The sequence below is a fragment of the Chaetomium tenue genome (genome assembly GCF_020726465.1).
Source record: "Chaetomium tenue strain MPI-SDFR-AT-0079 chromosome Unknown F5144scaffold_5, whole genome shotgun sequence".
Classification (NCBI taxonomy): Eukaryota; Fungi; Ascomycota; class Sordariomycetes; order Sordariales; family Chaetomiaceae; genus Chaetomium; species Chaetomium tenue.
In genome coordinates, this window is record NW_027117333.1 from 4,039,740 (window position 1) to 4,058,290 (window position 18,551).

Sequence of the window (18,551 nt, forward strand, 5' to 3'; positions counted from 1 at the left end):
TTCCCGTCTCAGGCTAGCCAGTCGCCGCAACGAACTCAACATCCAGGGCTTTTGGAGGGGTCAATAGCCCAAAGAGGGGCAGGGAGGTGACTCTTAAAGAGGGGCCCTTCCGGCTTGCAGGAATTTTTGCCGGGCAAGGAGGGGTCAGTGCACGAGTCAAAACGAAGCAGCTCCAGCTGCACCAACAAAACCTCAAAACCTTCCATTCCACAGCTAGACTCCACCTCTCTGGCAACGACCTGAGCCCTGAACCTGGAGCGACTGGGCCATGCTCCTATCCGGGAACAAGGTTTGAAACTCGTCCTCGCCCACCCGCAATTCATCCAACCGTTGGATAAATACTGTAAGCACTCTTTACCGTGTTCGAGTTTCAAAAATACCCCGGACCGCCGCTCTGATGTCCAAGGTACCTAAATTAAATAACTAGGTACCTACCTCCATCATCTCATCCAGCCGTGCGAGCTCAGGTTGGGGTTGGCGAGAGAAGCTCGAAATTGCGAACCTACTTATTAAGAGGAGGCAGCTTTGCGGTGCACGTACCTTCAAGCTAGGTAAGACAAAATAACGCCTTTTAATGCAACATGTTTAGTACCTGGTCCTCAACATTCCCCTTTCGTACCCGTCATCGTGCAGCGGAGCTCTCATGTTGTGCTGTGCCGGTTCCTGAGCGCCCGAGTCTTTTGAGTTCCTCCCAGACTGTATGCGTTTCCATCAAATACTGTACGGTTATACTGTGACAGGCGAGGGAATGCGGGGAACTCATGCCGATCCTCGTGACAATGGGCACGTACCGATACAACCAAAACCCTGTTTTGGTGGCGCATTGACATGCATTATCACGGAAAGACAGGTATCTGTACAAAGTCTGTTTCAGTTGGGCGCTGTGGCGCCCCTGGTAAGGCACTGCGGAACCCAGGCAGGTGGTTCTGGGCACGCCGCCCCACCAGTCGTCGCTATCACAAGCACTTGCGGCATGCCATGTCTCGTCATCTATTTCCCTCCCTAACCTTGCGCTTTCCAATCATTCCAATCTTCCTACAACCTAACACGGTTTTAGACTGTTTACACGAATGATCAGACGCGACTCGGCCTGACTCTGCGAGCAGTGCCACCAAAGCCGTTTAATTAGAACCGATATCCTCCGTTAAACTCAGTATTCGTTCGAATTATCGAACGCGTGACCAACCCTACGATGCGACCTCCGCGGATCGCCATCCTCGTCCTCTTCTTCGCCGCGTCCATCTTCCTTGTCTGTCGGTCTATCAGTTCAGCCCGGCGCTCTAGCCCCGTAGCAACGTCGTCGCCACCCCAGAAGTCGTCGTTCCGAGCCTTCTTCTCGTTCACCGCGCCCTTTTCTCTTTTCCCACCATCGGCTACGATCACTCTCACCGATGATAACAGCACCTATTTTCCCGCCCGCCCCGCCGCTTTCGGGCCTTCCTTGGGTATCGACGGGCTAAAAGGACAGCTGTGGATAGGGAGCGGCTTTTCCGACGAGACATTACAGGAAGGCGAAGGGGAGGGCGAGCTCGGCTGCAGCGATATCCCGGGATGGGAAGATGGGAGGACGAAACTGGCCATCAAAAACGCCATGCAGGGCTCGGCCAGTACTAAGCCTCACCCCCTTGCTCACGCCGTGAAGAACCTGAAGATGAACGGCCTGGCAAAGGATCCGGCCGTGGGGGACGCGGTACAAAAGAAGCGACCCCATTCCGAAACCAAACACACAAATGATGGGACAGACGACTACCTCCACCAACATTTTCAGCAGACAAGAAACCCTTATAGCAAGGAACCGATCACGGGTTCGAATCACGCCGACATTCAGTCTATGCAAGAAACTGCGGAGATCACGGGCAAGGTTGCTCTCCTGAGCCGAGGTGGCTGCGGCTTTCTCGAAAAGGTCAAATGGGCTCAGCGCCGGGGCGCCATCGCTCTCATTGTGGGCGATAACCAAAAGGGGGGCCCTTTGATCCAGATGTTCGCCCGGGGCGATGTTGATAACGTTACAATTCCCTCGGTTTTTACCTCACGGACAAGTGCTCATTTGCTCTCATCGCTCATGCAATCTGGGAGTTTTGACAATGGCGTCCTGAGCAAGAAGATGGATACTTTGCGAAAAGGACAGCACTCAACCAAGGCCGAGTCAAATAACGACTCGAAAAAATCGCCGCTATCGACGAGGCATGTTTCCAAGATTACGGCCACGACAGCATCTGCAAGAGGAAACGCCATACCGAAACCCGAGAAGTCGATTGTGACCAAGAGAGGCTGGTTTTCCCGGCTATTCTGCTGGGGGGGTGGCGAGGGTACCTCTGTTGACACCAATCGGCCGCCAACAAGCGGCCGCCTGGACTGGGTTCCTGTTGGCGATTGGGATGATGAGTCTGACGAACTTATCAAGACCAGCGTTGACAAGGTATCGAAGGCAGGTGCCAAAGGCTCTTCCACGTCGCCTGGGGACGGTTTCCAAATCGGAGTTCAGGATTGGCGTGACCCTGACCTCGCGGGATCTACCGCGGAGAGCAATGAGGCGCCCAGCTCCCAGGGTTTGGCGGATGGCAATGGCCGGTCGAGCAGTTCTGAGACTTCCGCTGGTCAAGTTGGCAAGACTGGCCACAACCTACCCGCGGAAGTCAATGGGCCCAGAGGCGGGAGCATCACCCCCAGCAGCGGGGAGTACGTGCCCGGAACTGTGGGAAACTCGGCTACTCCAGGGTCCGGGAAATCACAGTCCTCTTCCAGCCCACGAGGTGGACTTCTGTCAAAGATTTTTGGTAGTGACGACAGCGCAGAGGACACAACAGTCGACACACCGGACGAGACCCGGTATCCCTCGGTCATGATACCACGTCCTGATCCTCCATCCCCTGCTGGTCACGGTGCTCGCGAAGGTCTCTGGGTCACCATTGCGCCCTCGGGCGGCACCAACCCTTTTTTCGACACTCTCCTAGTTCTAGTTGTCAGCCCTTTGATCACACTAACGGTCGTATATGCTTTACTCATATTACGGATAAAGATACGGATGCGGAGGTGGAGAGCCCCTAAGTCTGTGGTAGATCGACTCCCAGTCCGAACGTACCACACAGTCGCCCCTTCGCCTACCCCATCACCGAGGGCACCCTCACCAAGGACACCTTCGCCTACAAGCTCTTCGCCCACAACGCCGTTGCTACAAGGCTCTTCGAGATCACGACCACGATCTCGCGCTTCCCCGGGTGACCTTGATCAGGGAGACCTACTTACCGCGGGTAGCTCTACTCAGTCCGCGCGGCGGCCTTCTCGCGAGAAGAATCCACATGGAATATCTAGCGAGTGGAAAAAGCACATGGGCAAACAGGTGGAGTGCGTTGTCTGTTTGGAGGAATATGTCGACGGCGTGAGCAAGGTGATGAGTCTCCCTTGCGGACACGAATTTCACGCTGAGTGCATGTAAGTCGCCGCCGTTCCACAACGTGAAATCAAGGACCATGCTGACGCAACGCAGAACTCCGTGGCTCACCACCAGACGACGCACATGCCCAATTTGCAAGAACGACGTTGTGCGGTCGCTTGCTCGGGGTACTTCATCGGGGCCGCAGTATGAGCCGTTCCATGAGGACGGTTACGAGAGCCCCGAGGAGTCCTCCCGCCTGTTCCAGGAGAGGATCCCTTCTCCAAACCAACTTGAGGACCTTGAGCGAGGCCCTTCTTTTAGCCAATCGGCCAGAGACGACTGGCGTGGGCCCCTCCACGATGTCTGGTACAGCACCCTGGCAAGCCGTTTTGGAGGAAACTCGTCCTTTTCGACAAGACGGGGAAATTCAGGAGAAGATCGCGGTCGATGACCGGCGGCCCAATCCTGAGCTTGGCCAGGTCCATTTCAGAGCAGTTGCCGATTATTAGCATCAGGGTGGCTTTTTGTTTTGCATTTCAAGGGGAACGACGGAAGATTGGCGCTTTGGGCATAATTCCCAGGCAACGGGACGGAGGGCTAGGGACACTGGGACTAACACTCGCTTTTTATTCATGCATATTGTGATACCTCTCTCCTATCGGTTTTCTTTCTCTCTTTTCTTTTGTTTTAATTTTCTTAGGTTGGCGCGGTGTTAGGCCCGATCGACCTGTATTGGAACAGGATGCGTCAAACCGGGAAGGTAATGAAGGGATGGGGAATTTGGTTATGGCGAACCCCATCGTATATGAAGTCACATCAAATGCTCCAGAAGCTAGAAATATACTTAGGTCATATTCACCTTTTCCGTCCCTTTTGTGCTGTCAGTATAACGTATACTTTTTAGTAAACAATACCGACAGGAATGTGATGTAAACAATTCCTCACAGCCACGGCATGACCGATAATTCAGAGAGGTCGACGACCCACCCCACTTTCCCAGCCAGGCAACTTTGACACGCTCATCGCGACTACCGCACAACCTCATCATAAGCGGTGACGGAGTTTCTCGGCGGGATTGGATAGGAGAATTCTCGTTGAGCAAAGTCGTAAGCATTTTGCGTGTCACCTTCCTTTATCTCCAATCAACCTGCCCATCATTCAAGCTCTCGCGAGACCTTGGGTGTTGTCTGCTCAAGCCATCGCTACGTTGCCAATATTCCCTTCTTCCATCACCAAGGAGCCTGGGCATGCGCGATCCAGCAAACAGCTGCCTCATTTCTCACGTCGCTTGTTGAGTACACATTTATTGCCTTCCAAGTCCCAAGCCGGGATCATACCCTGCTTGGGCCACTAGCAATGCAGCCATGTCGCGATACCTCGCCCCATCCAAAATCGGGCTGCTGGCGCTCATCGAGTTATACATTGAAGGGGCAGTTCCCAACGATGCCACAATCCCCGTCATCAACTTTCTCACGTCCCACCTGCTTGACTACAGCTTAACGGGTCCCTTCACCGCCCCCACCGAACGTTGGAAGGAAGCGGAAAACACCATCCGACTCGCGGTGTCGGTTCACCACTTCGAGGAGCTGCTGGCACCCTTCGCCGCGGTCGATCGCCTACCTGGGCGAAGCTTGTGGGACAGATTTTTGGAGAAACTCTGGGGTATTGATTCGCTGCATACCCTACACGAGTTTTTCGATCAACTCCCGAACCACCTGGCGAGAACGAAGGCTGAGCTGCGTGAACTGGCCTCGCGTGGGGAGGAGCCCCCTTCCGGTGTCCTCCTCACGCGCAATTCGCCCTTCGGCGTCTTTATCAGAAAGGCACACCTCGAGTACACGAGATTGTACTTCGATTACGTGGCCAACCTTTGGAAGACGTTCGTCAAGTATCGTCAGCCAACGGCTGCGTACTGGAGACGCCGGAATCCTCACCACAGCCGGCTCAGTTTTGACTCGGTGCTCCTTGAAGGCGAGCATGAATGGGGGCTACAGACGGACGGGATTGCCGTGGCGGCGTACGGAAATATGTTGCTCATGGACGGTCAAGACGCCGAACTTCCGGTCAGCACCGACGATATTGAGAGTCTCCTGGAGTTCCAGATTGAGCAGGTACAGAGTAAGCTTCCCGTATAATCCTGATGGAAGCAAGCAAGCCGACTTACCGTGACAGAATATGGAACCAGGGTACCACCAAAGATCCGAGAGCAGTTTCAGAAACTCGTCAAAAGCAGCCGTATCGTCCCAAGCTTATCACATTACCTCAAGTTCGTCCTGCATGCCCCAGCTTATCAGATTTTGGCTTACCAGGAGTAGCTTCTCCGATTCATGGCGGTCGGGCGAGTTCCCAGCCGCTTTCGATCACCTCCACCGCTATTTTGATTACACCATGCAGAACCGGGACCGTTTGTTCTATCAATATGCGCTGCTAAACTTGGGGATTGTGCAGTCGGACTTTGGCTGTCACAAAGAGGCTGTGGCGACCATGCTCGAAGCCATCTCAACCGCAAAGGAAAATCAGGATACCACGTGCCTCAACTTTGCGTTAAATTGGTTTTTCCACTTCGGCAGAGCTCACCCAAACCTCGTCAAGGAACTCGAGGATAACAGCATGCTCGGGAGTGGCAAGGAGTTGCTGGCATTTCTCCGCGCGAAGGCCAAAGAGACCGGCATGTGGATATTATGGAGCTCGGCGCTCTTGAGCGAGGCCAAAATGGGGCTGGCAAATGGCGAGAGCATCTCGGTCGCCGTCGAAAGCATGGTCCGGAGCTCTCAAGTGATCGTGGAGAAGAATGTCAAGGCAATGATGGGCCCGCAGCTCTCCCTGGGAATTGCTTTGTGGGATAGGCTCGGTATGGCGGCCATGTCGAACATGACGTGTGAGGTCTTCCTCCGTTGCTATGTCCACAGTTCCGTGTTTGACGATGAGCTGAAGCTCAGCTGTCGGATGGCGGGCATGCTTGCCGGCAAAGGGCAATACGAGGATGCATACGCCAAACTAGAAAGCATAGACACCAACTCACTCCGGTCCGCGAAACCCGACCAATACTGGCACCTCTACCGCGGCCTCTTGAAACTGCGCCGAGATCTCCATCACAACAACCTCGACTCAGCCGAGGCCCTGCTCTCCCAGCTCCTCCAAAATTCCTCCGAAGACATCGAATCCGACATAGTCTTTTTCATCGACACCCTCCACATCGAAGCCCTCATGCGCCGTAACGATTTTGATGCCGCCTTCACTAAGGTTGATAGGCTCATCTCCGAGCTCCGCGAAAGTGACCGGGACTCGTCTCTACGCATCCGGCTCCTTCTCATCAAAATCCAGCTGTTCGACCGCATCGGCCGGCCAGAGAAGGGTTTCACGCTCGCAATGCGTGCAGCAAGCATGGCGTGGCGGGCGCGGCTCCTTGCTCTGCTCTGGCAGGCGGTGGGAGCGTTGGCCAACATCCTCAACGCGCTCGGCGAGTTTGCTGCCGCCGACCGCCTTCTCGTCGCTGTCATTCCGCGTTGCCTCGAGACGGATGTTACCTACACAGCTGGTAATCTGTACAACATCCTCGCCGACGCGAGGGTGGGGTTAGCGGGGGAGATGAAGAAGGGGCGCAGTGGGGGGCTGTCATTAGAGAGGGCAAGAGTGATGGCGATGGCGCACGAGGCACTAGACGGGGCGTTCTGTTGTTTTGAGGCTGTGGAGGATGTGGTTGGAAGATGTGAGGTAATGGCCAAGAAGGCGACGCTTTTCAGGGTGGAGGGAGATCTTGCTAGGGCGGATGAGTGCGCAGATGCGTATCTGAGGGCGAGGGACGAAGATCAAGCTAGGAAAGGGTGATGTGGATCACCGGGACCCAAGGAAGTAGGCGTAGGAAGAAGATCAGAAAAACGCCAGAAACAAACCAGCCGTCCAGACTAGAAAAAGAAAGGGGCTTCGCAGCTGGCAAACCCCCCCCCGCGGCGGCTAGCCGGTGAGATTTTGCCTTTTGCTGCCCTTTCTGCTCACCTCGAACTCAATGGTCTACTGGAAATGATGAGATCGGGATTTACTTGAGAAGAGCAGACCTCATGCAACAAGGTCAGGCCAGAGGTAGAAAATTCCCGTGCATTGACTTGTGGGTTTCAGTCAACATGTATGTGAGAACAATGAAAGGCATCATGGTGAGGCATTTCATGGAAGCCGATATCTCCTGCTGGATCCAGGGACGTGGTGGGAACGCTAGTTGTCGACCCAAGCTTCTGGGCCCAACATCATCCCACCGGCTGGAGAGTGGTGGATGTGTTTGCCAACTCTTTCCCGCGCCGCCATTTGTACATACCAAACCCCTTCACGATCTATATTGAGTTATGTGCCAAACCGAGTTGGCAGTTAAATGTAAACGTGGCATAGTCCAGGCAGCGGTGCAAATTTGTCACTGAAATCCGGATGGCCGGGATTCGATTCTTCAACTCTAGGAAACATGTACAGTTGGTTGTCTGCTTGTTGGTCCTTTCTCGGCCTTGTCTACTTTCACCTTCCCATTGTCTCCACAAACCCCCTTGCTTGAGCGACGATCAGATTACTCCTCCTCTTGTCGTTTAGGTGGTCTTGTCCTTGTTGTGGTAGTTGACCGAGTCGTTCCAGCTGTGTGTCATGGTTAGCGGGCCACATTCCAGTTTTGGCTTCCTCATCACCCTCCTCAGCCCGGAGAAGCGCAACGGGAATTTGGAAGATATACGTACAAGAGGGTCTGTCGGGGTTTGTTAGCTTCGTAGGCCACAAAGAAACGAGGGGAATAAACGTACCTTGTCACCATCGCCCCATTGGTAATTCTTGGTGCGGATGTTCTGGTAGGGGTACTCGACACGCTCCTCGAGAGGGGGCATGTGCGACCAGTGCTCCCAATGCTCGCTCCAGAGCATGTAGGCGTTGGCACCGGCGAGGATGAGTGCGGGGGGGATGCCGCTGTTGGGGTTACCCGTGTTAGCTCCGCCAGTGGTTTAACATTGCGTTTCTCCCCGTCTGGCTCCTTCCATCTTGCTCTCCCAGTTCTCTGGCAGCTCCAGCTCCACCCTCCTCCTCCGAAGCATTGTGAGATGGACAGGCCGTTGGTTCGGGGGTTCAGAGCGTAGGTTTATGAAAACCACGCATCGAGGATCGCTGGGATGGAGGGGGGGCATACTAGATGGAAATCTTGCGCCAGAGCTCTGCTTAGCTGTTAGCCTTCTGACCGGTTAGCAACAAAGATGCTCCGGGGGGTTCGCACCAGTGGTGGGACCGGCGTGCTCCTTCACATGGCGGCGTTCGCGGACGAAGCTGTTCTCGGTCTCGGTGCTGGCAAGGCGGCGCTGGGCCTGGGCGCGGGCCTGGGCAGTGAGGCGCTGGGTAGCGCGAGCGATCTGGCGCTGCGCAAACATTGTGGTCGGCTGTGTCGTCGGCGACTCGATTCGAGGTGGTGTGGTGTGTCAATTGCGTGGGGGGGGGCTTCCAATTCCAAGGTGAAGCAAGCGATGGATGAAGCAACTGACCCGCTTTTGCTCGAGCTGGGGTGAGGTCAGACCCCAAATGAATCCAATCAGGTCATTTTCGGCCAGACCTCGGGTGTGTGGGAGCAAGCGGAAGAGCCAAGAACTCTGCCAAACTGTGATGACATAATCTTGGTAAAATAATGGAGCCAGACCAAATTCCAATCAGGTGACCTCGCGATCGGCAGGTGTGGTGTTCGTGACGCTTGCCATCTTGGGTCGCGAACGCCTCGAGTTTAAGGCGAGTTGGGAGATTAAACGCTCCATTGCGTTGCCCATTCATTCATGTGAATTAACAAATTTGAAACCAAGCTGCTTAAAACTGGGAACACTGTTATTGGCGATGCAATCCCCAAATGTAAAGCCACAATTTCCACCTTGATTCCGAGATCTCGTTCCGGAACCCTCGCCGCGCCTCCATCGCTTGAGCCCTGCGGTCTTACTCCATTTCGCCCATGGTCTCTTGGACCTGCCACTCATTTGAGGAGTTTGGAAACCTCAAACTATTCCACCGAGGTTGGCGTGTTTTGGTGGGTTAAGTCGGTCGGGTCTGAAGCGTCGTGACATCACAGCCATCCACTTTTCGAGCAGAAAATAGTCAAGATGCCGCTTCGGATCACGACATGGAACGGTAAAACACCATTGCCCACACACTGCCTCCCAGGTTCTCGTCGTTAATATTCTCGTAGTCAACGGCATAAGGAATCCCTTTGGGTACCAACCGTGGCGGGAGAAGCGCACTTTCCAGGTATTACGACCGTAACCCTCCGGCGCGCCGTCACCCAACTAACCAGCTTGCAGGCCATGTTTGACACGCTGGAAGCCGACATTGTGGTGATGCAGGAGACCAAAATCCAGAGAAAAGATCTCAGGGACGACATGGTTCTGGTCCCCGGCTGGGACGTGTTCTTCAGTCTTCCAAAGTACAAAAAAGGTTGGCCGACGCCAGATAGTTCGTTGATCATTACACTCGTGTTAACCCACTGTACAGGATACTCTGGCGTGGCCATTTATACACGCTCCTCAAAATGCTGCCCAATCCGTGCAGAAGAAGGCATCACCGGCACGCTCTGCCCCCCGAATTCCTCGACCAAGTTCCAGGACCTGCCTGTTGACCAGCAGATTGGCGGGTACCCGACCCCCGGGCAACTTTCAGACTCCGTTGACGAACCAACCCTCGATTCTGAAGGTCGTTGCGTTATCCTAGAGTTCCCTGCCTTCGTTCTCATTGGGGTTTATAGCCCTGCGACCCGGGACGAGACAAGAGACGAGTTCCGCCAGGCCTACATCAATGCCATCGACGTCAGGGTTCGCAACCTTGTTGTCATGGGAAAACAGGTTTTTCTCTGTGGTGACCTCAACATCATCCGCTCTGAGCAAGATACCGCCGGCTTAGCAGAGCGCCTGCGGAAGGAGGAGATGACGCTCGACGATTTCTTCTCCACCCCCTCTCGGTGCTTCTTGAACCACATCGTATTTGGGGGTCACGTCGCTGGGGAGAGAGAGGAAGGCAGGGAAGAGCCCGTGCTCTGGGATCTGTGCAGAGAGTTCCATCCTACCCGTCCCGGCATGTACACCTGCTGGGATACGAGGAAGAATGCACGGCCAGGCAACTTTGGGAGCCGGATAGACTACGTGCTTTGCAGCTCCGGAATCAGGGATTGGTTCATTGACTCCAACATTCAAGAAGGCCTGCTAGGCTCAGATCACTGCCCCGTATACGCTACTATTGACGACACTGTCGATGTTAACGGCACCAAGGTCTGCATTGAGGATCTCATGAACCCCGCAAACATGTTCAAGGATGGCAAACGCCAGCGGGAATTGTCACCAAAGGATCTGCTTCCAGCCTCAGCCAAGCTTATCCCCGAGTTCGACCGCCGACGAAATATCCGGGACATGTTTTCCAAGAAAGCTACACCACCTTCAAAGGCGGATTCCAGCCTCACTACGCCTGGCCCTCAGGAGACACCCCACGTCGCTGATACCGCACTCAATGAAGGGAACAGTAACGTGTCCCGGAAAGCAAACGTTGTTTCCATGCCGCAGTCTTCAAGTGAACATGTAGGGCTGGCGGCAGCCACCAACACGATGACACCGACTAACATCACATCCACCTTTCCGCAAAAGCCACCCTTATCGAAACGGCAGGCAGAATCCTCAATATCTCCAAAGCGGCCCCAAAAGAAGGGTAAAGCGACACTCAGCCGAGATAACTCGGCAAAGTCAACACCAGGATTCGGGCAAAGTAGCTTGAAAGGGTTCTTCAAGCCCAAAACGCCCACACCAGATACCACACCGACTGTCGAGAACCATAGCGTCGTTGGCACCCCCACCGCTCCAAACCAAAGTGCTACAGCGCGAACATCTGGGGAACGACGCGGGCCAGACGAACCAAGCAGCACGCCCGCCCTAGAAAACGACACCCAGAACACAATCGAAGAAAGCCCCAAACCACAAAGCTTCTCCCCTGAGAAAGTGTTTGATCCCATCGAGGCAAAAGAGTCCTGGTCCAAGCTGCTCGGCAAACGGGTCCTGCCCCGGTGTGAACACGGCGACGAATGTCAGACGCTGGTAACTAAGAAACCCGGCGTCAATTGTGGTATGTTCTCTCCCTCTCTTATTAGCCTCACTCTCTCCTGTTTCAAAACCCGGTCTTGTCTCCTCCTACTTCACTTATTTCACCCCTCTCCAAAGGATAATTGCCAGCCCCCCCCCCCCCCCGGCGCTTTTTGTATCACCAACCCTGTATTTCGTATCCCCGTATCTTGCTACTCGACATCTAAAGTGTCTTGGCTGACGCCCTTGGTAGGCAGGTCCTTCTTCATGTGCGCGCGCCCGCTAGGCCCCTCGGGGGACAAAGAACAAGGGACCGAGTTCCGCTGCCGTACCTTCATCTGGAGCAGCGACTGGAACGGCCGCCAGTAAGGCCATGTGGGAGGAAAAGGCGTGGTCTCTCGTCTCGTCTCGTTGCTTGGTTTGGTTTACTTGCATGTGTCGTCAAGTAGCTGTTCGGTTGGTCCGGCCAACCGGTCGGTCAATCGATTGAGGGATACAGATTCGGGGCGGGGTGTAGGGGGAGCGTCTCTCCGTTAGGAATGGTCGTCTGGGGTTTTCGGATGCCACGAAGACCTGCCGAGATGGCTTTAGTTACCTAGCACTCAGCTCGATGGGCTTCGTTCTCGAGCGACTTGGCGTTTCGTAACTGTTTCTTTGTACCGGTGGCCATGCTAGCCGTGTTTTCGATGCCGAGGGTGACCCGCCGTTTCCAAGTCGCGGCTCCGAGTCATGTCCGCTTCCCTTCCACAGCCCCTCGCCGCAATTAAGGCGAGTTCGGGTTCGTGATGTGCTTTCGTCGTCATCCATTCAGCGACGGCATTAGCGACGCCATGTCATTAGCATGATCGCGGGGCATCCGCTGGGCGAATTGATCGACGGGGGACGATTAGGACAACGGCTTCGCCATTGGGGTTCTGAGCGTTGAGCATCTCGTAACTCGGAGCACGGTGGAGAGAGGTAACTCTCCGTCGTTCACAGTTAGGCAACTCGGAAATCACAATCACGCAAGGAGTCGAGCTGGTTGTTATGACCAAGTCTTGTTTGTGCACCCACTTCTATATATCCTCCGCTAATTGCCCTTTCGGCGTCAATGTATCTTTAAATCGCCTTCAATCGCCTTCAAGAACCATCTTAATGACAAACAAAACTGAGTAGGTTTCAGCTATTCGATCCATCCCGATTTCTGCCCCCTTCCAAGAGGGTAATCCCAGAAGTTCGTCTCCAAGAACTTAATCCCGGAGTCCATCATTCGAGCTGTCACCCACCCCCCCCCCCTTAGAACTTAATCACAGGGTTGTAGCATGAGTGACCGTCAATTAGTGTTGGTGGGTGCCCCCGAAACAAGTTTCCTCAGGCTGTTGTCGCACGGTGGTGAAGGCATAGTGCAAATCATCGTCTCAGAAAGGAATGTGGGGGTTTGGTGTCGAATCCTTTGCCACTCCAAACTGCGATTGAGTAGGAGATGGGCCATGGATAAGACGGGTATTACATTGCAATCTTCTGTGAAGCGAATGTCAGCGTCAAGGAACCAGGGAACCGGCTCGACGTACACGATGAGATTGGGGGGGGGGGGGGGCTGACCTGTTTTTGTGGTTTTGTTTTCAACTTTTTTTGGGGGGTTTCCGAGTTGGGTGGTGCTATATAGTTGTTTGTTGCTGCTTGGCCGTGTTATTGGCAACTCTGGATGTCATGGGTCGGCCGATTCAAGTCCGTAGTGGTGGGCATTGCTGGGTAGAAATCAAAGCCCCGCGGCAATCAATCTCTCGGCGACTGTCATCGGGTCGCGAGTCAAGTTGCGCTTGGACAAGGGAAGCTGGGGGTTGCGGCGGCCAGCCACATAACGGTAGCCCGGGTACATCTCTTTGTGAATGCGATCCTCCTCGTCGGCCAGGGCCTTGAAGCGGGCTTTGACATCGGCCTTCTCGGCCTGCCAGGTCTGCGCAACAATCTGTGCTGCTGGGTGTCAGCACTGCACAGCAACAAGAAAGCAGGAAAAGACTCACAGATGCAGGCAGCCGTCGCGCGAGGGTTGGAAGCGTGGATCTTGGCGGACATCCACTGACGGTAGATAATGAACTGGTTGCGAGGCCGACGGATGCGCAGCTTGGAAATCTTCTGATGCTTCACGCCTTGGGGGCCGGTCGGCACCTCGGGGGCAGAATCTGGTAAAATGATTAGGTCTCGGACGACATGGATTGAGACGCCAAAACTCCACTTACTGGGCATAGAGATGCTGATTTCGGTGGACTTGATGACTTGATAGACATTCTTGTCCAGAGTCTCAGCATACGGGGCGCTGGTGATCCAGTACTGAGTGGAATCCTTGGGGCGGACAATGACGGCGTGTTTGCCATCGTTGAAATTTCTGAAGGGAATTAGCTGGCTGAATACCGGCGAGTTGGATGGGTTAGACTCACTTGAAGTTCTCGAGCGCAATGCTCAAGATGTTAATGGCACCAGCTTCATCATCGATATTGGCGGTGCATTGCACGATCATTTCGTTTCCGTTGAAAACGAACGCCAGAGGAGAGGCGTCCTCAATGGCCGTCAAGTTGGTACCGGTGATGCGAGAGGCCATTGCTGCTGTGAGTTGAGAAAGTCAAGTTGATTGTCGCTAGAGGTTTGGGGAAACAATTCGAGGTTGCTGGAAACGTGTTGGTTGAGTCGTGAGTTTGGGTTGCCGATGAAAAGTCTGAATGGGAGAGTCGTCTCAGAGTGACGAGAGAAAAGGAAGCTGAATTGGAAGTAAAGTTTTGAACTTGGAGGCAACCATTTTCGAAAAGCAGCTGTGGGCTAAAATTTGGGAATCGGAAAATCCTCCGAACTTCGCCCCGTTGAGGGTTAGTATTGTCATCGTAGAACAATAGTAAGAGGAAGCACAGACAATCCGGAATAACTCCTGTAAAATACCAAGGGCGCAAGCATCGTGTGCAGCGAATTGAGAAGCCCCAACCCCATCCAAGCTCCCTCGTAGCTTTGAATTTCCTCCGTGTCACTTCCACTCCCACTTTCTACCGGATGGCCAGGAACATCATTGCCGCGAGAAGAAACAACGTGAATCGGTGAGCGAGTTCACCTAAAACGAATCATTGGGATCCGGCTGGGATCAAGAACAGCGTTAAGAACCATGGCCGACCAGCATCGCTCCAAGATTGTATCGTTCCTAAGGGACCCATCTTCTCGCTCCCGCGAGATACAAATGGACCGTCTTACGCTTGGTCTAGTGAGTATCTAATTAGGTCGTGAGGGACCACGCTAACGCATCTGCTTGTTATCATCCAGGCTGTTCTGCGTATGCAAGCGCAATACACTCGCTCCGTCATCGAGACGGAAATCGAGAAGTTCGAGACCTCCTTCGAGGAGATCCTGCAAACAGCCAATATATTTTTGGCAACCACAGAGAGAGTTTCAAACTCTCCTTCTCTGGTGATTATTGACCAGCCATCCGTGGTCAAGACCGTTTGCCACTTCCTTGCAGCGTCAAATGCCATTCTCGAATATCTCGACTTCCAGCAGAAGAGAACCGGCTTTGCATCAGGAGGAGACGAGTCTCTCGAGAGACAAGTCAAAGAAGCCCAACTTCTAGTGAAAGAGCTCCTCACCACTCTTTTGCTTCATAAAAAAGCCGAAACATACCCCGGGAAGGAGTGTGGCCTGACTTACAACGAGGATGTCAAGGTCTATGGCGGATTCATTCTCCATAAGTATGGCCATGTTGATCAGAGCGACGTCCCCAATCCAGAGGACGAGGATGAGGACGTGGAGAAGCTGGTGCAATACTGGCACACGGAGAACTTGGTTCATCCATTGAGACATGTTCCAGGCACTGCATGGCACAAGTTCTTTGGCAACCTTCAGCCAGGCCCAATCGTGAGCCCAGAGCTGTTTAGGGAGCGCAAACCACAGCCGTACTTCAAGCTCATGTTCCCGACCACCATCACCTGGCTGAAGCCCGAAATCTCCCGTGATTATGATAATTATCGCGAGATGTTCGAGAGAGTAAGGTCGTGATCATGGAGCAAGTCAACGAGTTTGCTAACACGGTGCAATAGTTCCATCGAATCCCCGGCCCACGTCTCTCGGAGTTCGTCAAAGGAGTGAGTACACCTTACGTTTTCACAAACGCAATGCTAACCAGCGCTAGGCCAAAACCAGACGGATCCAGCGCCGCCTGTCCCATTATTTCAGAGGCTGGAAGAGAACTGAGGAGGCAATCATCCTGTGTCTTGAAGATATGAGCGAGGTACGTCACACCTTCGGACATTTACGAACTTGATCACAAAGCTGATTGTGACTAAACAGACTCCTTGCCCGGAATATGACCTCTTGGGTCGCTCAAGGCCCGAGGCGTTGAATGCCGAGATTAATGCACCGGAGCTGGCAGGGATTGCTTTGTTGGGAGACGATATCCCCGATGTCCCCATTTTCTTGGAAGGGGAAGCCCGAAAATACTGTCTCGAGTTCGACGGCCAATGGAGTTAAGATACTTCAAACTCCATGGGCCTTGTCTTATAGTTAAAAACCGCAGCTATTTCGGGTGCCTGGAGAAGCTACCTAGTTGTTTTGATAATCACAAATGAACCCATTTCGCATAACCATTATCAGAATATGATAGCACCTGAGTGATCTGGAGTGGACAAAGAAGTGATTAAGAGCGCATGCCGCCTTAGGTAAGCGTACTGACCTTTGACCTCCAATTAAATACAAACACACGGTTGGCGCTTTGCCTCCCGCATTTCTCGAGAGCCCAAAGTTCCCCTCCTGCCAAAACAGTGGCTGGCAGCGACCGCGGAAAAAACATCTGGCCTTTCGACCCTTGACATTGTAACACGCTGCACCATTAAGCAACAATGGCGGGTGTCAACCAGATCATCGAAACCTTTGAAGGCCTTCCGCCTGGAGATCGCGAGACGACAATGAAAGCGCTCTCAACCATGATGCGGACTGAGAATCAGCGTCAACCCGCTAAAAAGAAGGTCAACGGGTTCATGGGTTACCGCGGTACGTTGGATAAACGCAAGAGATTGTGTCGCTTGATCTAATATTCTTCAGCATACTACTCCTCGCTGTTCTCCCAGCTCGCACAAAAAGACAAGTCGCCTATTATGACGATGCTCTGGAGAGAGGATCCCTTCCACAAGGAGTGGGATTTCATGTGTGCTGTGTATTCGGTGATCAGAGAGTTTCTGTCAGACGAGAATATTACGCTGCAGAACTGGATCCAGTTTGCCATCAAGCACATGGGCATTGTTGTCCGCGAGAGCTACTTGGCTGCCCTAGGCTGGAAACTGATACGGCTCGACGATGGCACACACAAGGTTGAGCGCACCGAGGTTCGAGCTGTCCAGAGCTATCTCCAGCCGATGAATGGCCTTGGCCTGTTCATGAACTGCTTCAATGGCGGCCTGCCGGTTGCCAACCCGCTCCCGATCATCGCAAAGCTCACCGACTTGACCAACGACGTCATTTGTGTCAACACTCAGCCCGGGGCTGCCACGAGATCGACAAACACCATGGAGAGCTTTCGTCAACTTGCAAAGAATAACCCGCATCTAGCCATGTCGGCGCTTTTTCAAGTCCCCACAGCTCATCCGCTCATCTCCCAAGGCGTCACCGTGCACCAACTCCCTGACCTTGCGGCAACCGAGCCCTTCTTTACCGCCCAGAGCGAGGATCCGGAGCTCGATGCGATGCTAGACAGGATCTTCCAGGGCGAAGGCAATGGCAGTCCCGGTAACCAGGCCAATCCCGGAAACCAGTTCTACGTGATGGGAATGGAGAATGGCGCATCTGGTACGTATCACCAATTTTAGAACAACGACTAGACCTCACTGCTAACAGAACTGCAGGTTTCAATTGAGACGCCCGCCTTCTGGTTGGCACAGACAAGTGTGACAACTCGGCACGAATGCACAAGGAGCCAAGCTAGCCAGCGGGGTGAGGCGGAGAACCCAACCACGAAGAACCATTTGCAGCTCGACAACATTCAACAAGAAAATAATGCAACGGAATGAGATTGCCGCGTAATTCACCAATTTTAGGTGCCGTCCGCGGCACCTTGCATTCCTAGTCCGGGTGGCTGGCAAGCCCACGACAGCCTGCCGAAGTTTCTGAGACAGCCGGTTGCCTGTCGCCATTATTTCCCACAAGACGAGCATTTTTCCAATATCACAGCACCCACCTGCGGAGAAGAGAAATAGAGGACCACAAGGAGGATAAAAGGACAAATGCGGAGGAGGCGGGAAGGAGAGACAAAAAGATTTGCCCCTCAAACGGAACAACGCATCCCCCTCGAAGTGTCTCGACCTCACTCGTTTCCCCTCCTTTTCTGCAGGCAAAATCCCCTACATAGACCAAAAGGCCCCCTGTACACAGTCAAAATGATGAATCGAATAGTTCGCACATATCACGCTGCAAGGGAGGTGTCAGACCCGTCAGTTATAAGACACGGCGGCACGTCGGAAGCGACCTGTCGTCAATTTAAAGCAAGCCTCTCCACTCCACTAGTTAATGCATGCCGATCTGCGGGCCAATCTCCTGCTCAGCCGCAGGCCGCTTTGGGCTTTTGGACTGGGGGTATTCCCGGTTTGGGCGATGCTGGTGGATCCCCCCGGTCCCTTTTCCTGCAGCGGCGCGGGGTGGAACCGTGGGAGCCATCTTGTGGTTGGACCCGGATCCCGGCCGTTGGCTCCTGCATATTGGTTTTTGATGGGTACCTGATGTTGTGCTACTGGAAGTTATGTAGGCCACTGATGCATCATCATGTTATGTCTTGTGACGGCCGTTGCATGCATTGCGTGCTGCGGAACCCGCGTCCGAGTCATGTAATGTAGGTCTGTACCTATGCATGTACTCGCGTCCCAGATTATGCCGAGGGCGAGAAGGATTACCAACACAGAGTGGGAATTGGCGGGGAATAGTTTCGGGCGCTGCCAAAGCGAGCATTTTCGGCTGCCTTGCAGAATTTCCTGCAACGGCCATTCGTGTGCAGGGGGTTGGGGAAGGAAGGCTGGGATGGTAGGGTTAGGGCTGAGGGCTTGTTTGCTTTTTTCCCGATCAGCTGACGACGTGCTTGCTGATGGGCAAATATCATGCAATGCGAACCGAAAGGGGCACGCACA

At 53.8% G+C, this 18,551-nt stretch overlaps 7 protein-coding genes across 7 annotated transcripts; 5 read left to right on the forward strand and 2 right to left on the reverse strand.

Moving 5' to 3' along the window:
* The first annotated feature begins 946 nt into the window (after window positions 1–946).
* Window positions 947–4,229, forward strand: F5144DRAFT_537327 (uncharacterized protein). The gene is made up of 2 exons (XM_066787072.1): window positions 947–3,432; window positions 3,488–4,229. Exons 1-2 carry the CDS (start codon window positions 1,193–1,195, stop codon window positions 3,825–3,827), a joined length of 2,580 nt encoding a protein of 859 aa, XP_066642067.1. The 5' UTR covers window positions 947–1,192; the 3' UTR covers window positions 3,828–4,229.
* Window positions 4,230–4,615: 386 nt separating this feature from the next.
* F5144DRAFT_320552 (anaphase-promoting complex subunit 5-domain-containing protein) lies at window positions 4,616–7,319 on the forward strand. The gene is made up of 3 exons (XM_066784038.1): window positions 4,616–5,494; window positions 5,549–5,642; window positions 5,692–7,319. Exons 1-3 carry the CDS (start codon window positions 4,741–4,743, stop codon window positions 7,202–7,204), a joined length of 2,361 nt encoding a protein of 786 aa, XP_066642068.1. The 5' UTR covers window positions 4,616–4,740; the 3' UTR covers window positions 7,205–7,319.
* A 429-nt stretch (window positions 7,320–7,748) lies between these two features.
* On the reverse strand, window positions 7,749–8,942 carry F5144DRAFT_614296 (cytochrome c oxidase, subunit VIa). Its single transcript, XM_066791768.1, has 5 exons — window positions 8,613–8,942; window positions 8,529–8,553; window positions 8,152–8,311; window positions 8,089–8,096; window positions 7,749–7,990 (listed from the first exon to the last, which is right to left on the reverse strand). Exons 1-5 carry the CDS (start codon window positions 8,761–8,763, stop codon window positions 7,945–7,947), a joined length of 390 nt encoding a protein of 129 aa, XP_066642069.1. The 5' UTR covers window positions 8,764–8,942; the 3' UTR covers window positions 7,749–7,944.
* A 422-nt stretch (window positions 8,943–9,364) lies between these two features.
* F5144DRAFT_320666 (Endonuclease/exonuclease/phosphatase) lies at window positions 9,365–11,910 on the forward strand. Its single transcript, XM_066784039.1, has 5 exons — window positions 9,365–9,502; window positions 9,561–9,619; window positions 9,673–9,805; window positions 9,863–11,473; window positions 11,684–11,910. Exons 1-5 carry the CDS (start codon window positions 9,475–9,477, stop codon window positions 11,797–11,799), a joined length of 1,947 nt encoding a protein of 648 aa, XP_066642070.1. The 5' UTR covers window positions 9,365–9,474; the 3' UTR covers window positions 11,800–11,910.
* A 1,258-nt stretch (window positions 11,911–13,168) lies between these two features.
* F5144DRAFT_622513 (high mobility group box-domain-containing protein) lies at window positions 13,169–14,217 on the reverse strand (the record flags this gene model as incomplete). The annotated part of the gene is made up of 4 exons (XM_066792105.1): window positions 13,848–14,217; window positions 13,650–13,795; window positions 13,434–13,592; window positions 13,169–13,383 (listed from the first exon to the last, which is right to left on the reverse strand). Exons 1-4 carry the CDS (start codon window positions 14,006–14,008, stop codon window positions 13,169–13,171), a joined length of 681 nt encoding a protein of 226 aa, XP_066642071.1. The 5' UTR covers window positions 14,009–14,217.
* Window positions 14,218–14,397: 180 nt separating this feature from the next.
* F5144DRAFT_631787 (uncharacterized protein) lies at window positions 14,398–16,119 on the forward strand. The gene is made up of 5 exons (XM_066792469.1): window positions 14,398–14,653; window positions 14,713–15,429; window positions 15,483–15,527; window positions 15,575–15,673; window positions 15,733–16,119. The coding sequence occupies exons 1-5, from the start codon at window positions 14,558–14,560 to the stop codon at window positions 15,910–15,912; spliced, it is 1,137 nt and encodes a 378-aa protein (XP_066642072.1). The 5' UTR covers window positions 14,398–14,557; the 3' UTR covers window positions 15,913–16,119.
* Window positions 16,120–16,176: 57 nt separating this feature from the next.
* On the forward strand, window positions 16,177–17,474 carry F5144DRAFT_320694 (mating-type protein MAT alpha 1-domain-containing protein). Its single transcript, XM_066784040.1, has 3 exons — window positions 16,177–16,431; window positions 16,483–17,223; window positions 17,280–17,474. Exons 1-3 carry the CDS (start codon window positions 16,281–16,283, stop codon window positions 17,288–17,290), a joined length of 903 nt encoding a protein of 300 aa, XP_066642073.1. The 5' UTR covers window positions 16,177–16,280; the 3' UTR covers window positions 17,291–17,474.
* Window positions 17,475–18,551: the final 1,077 nt, after the last annotated feature.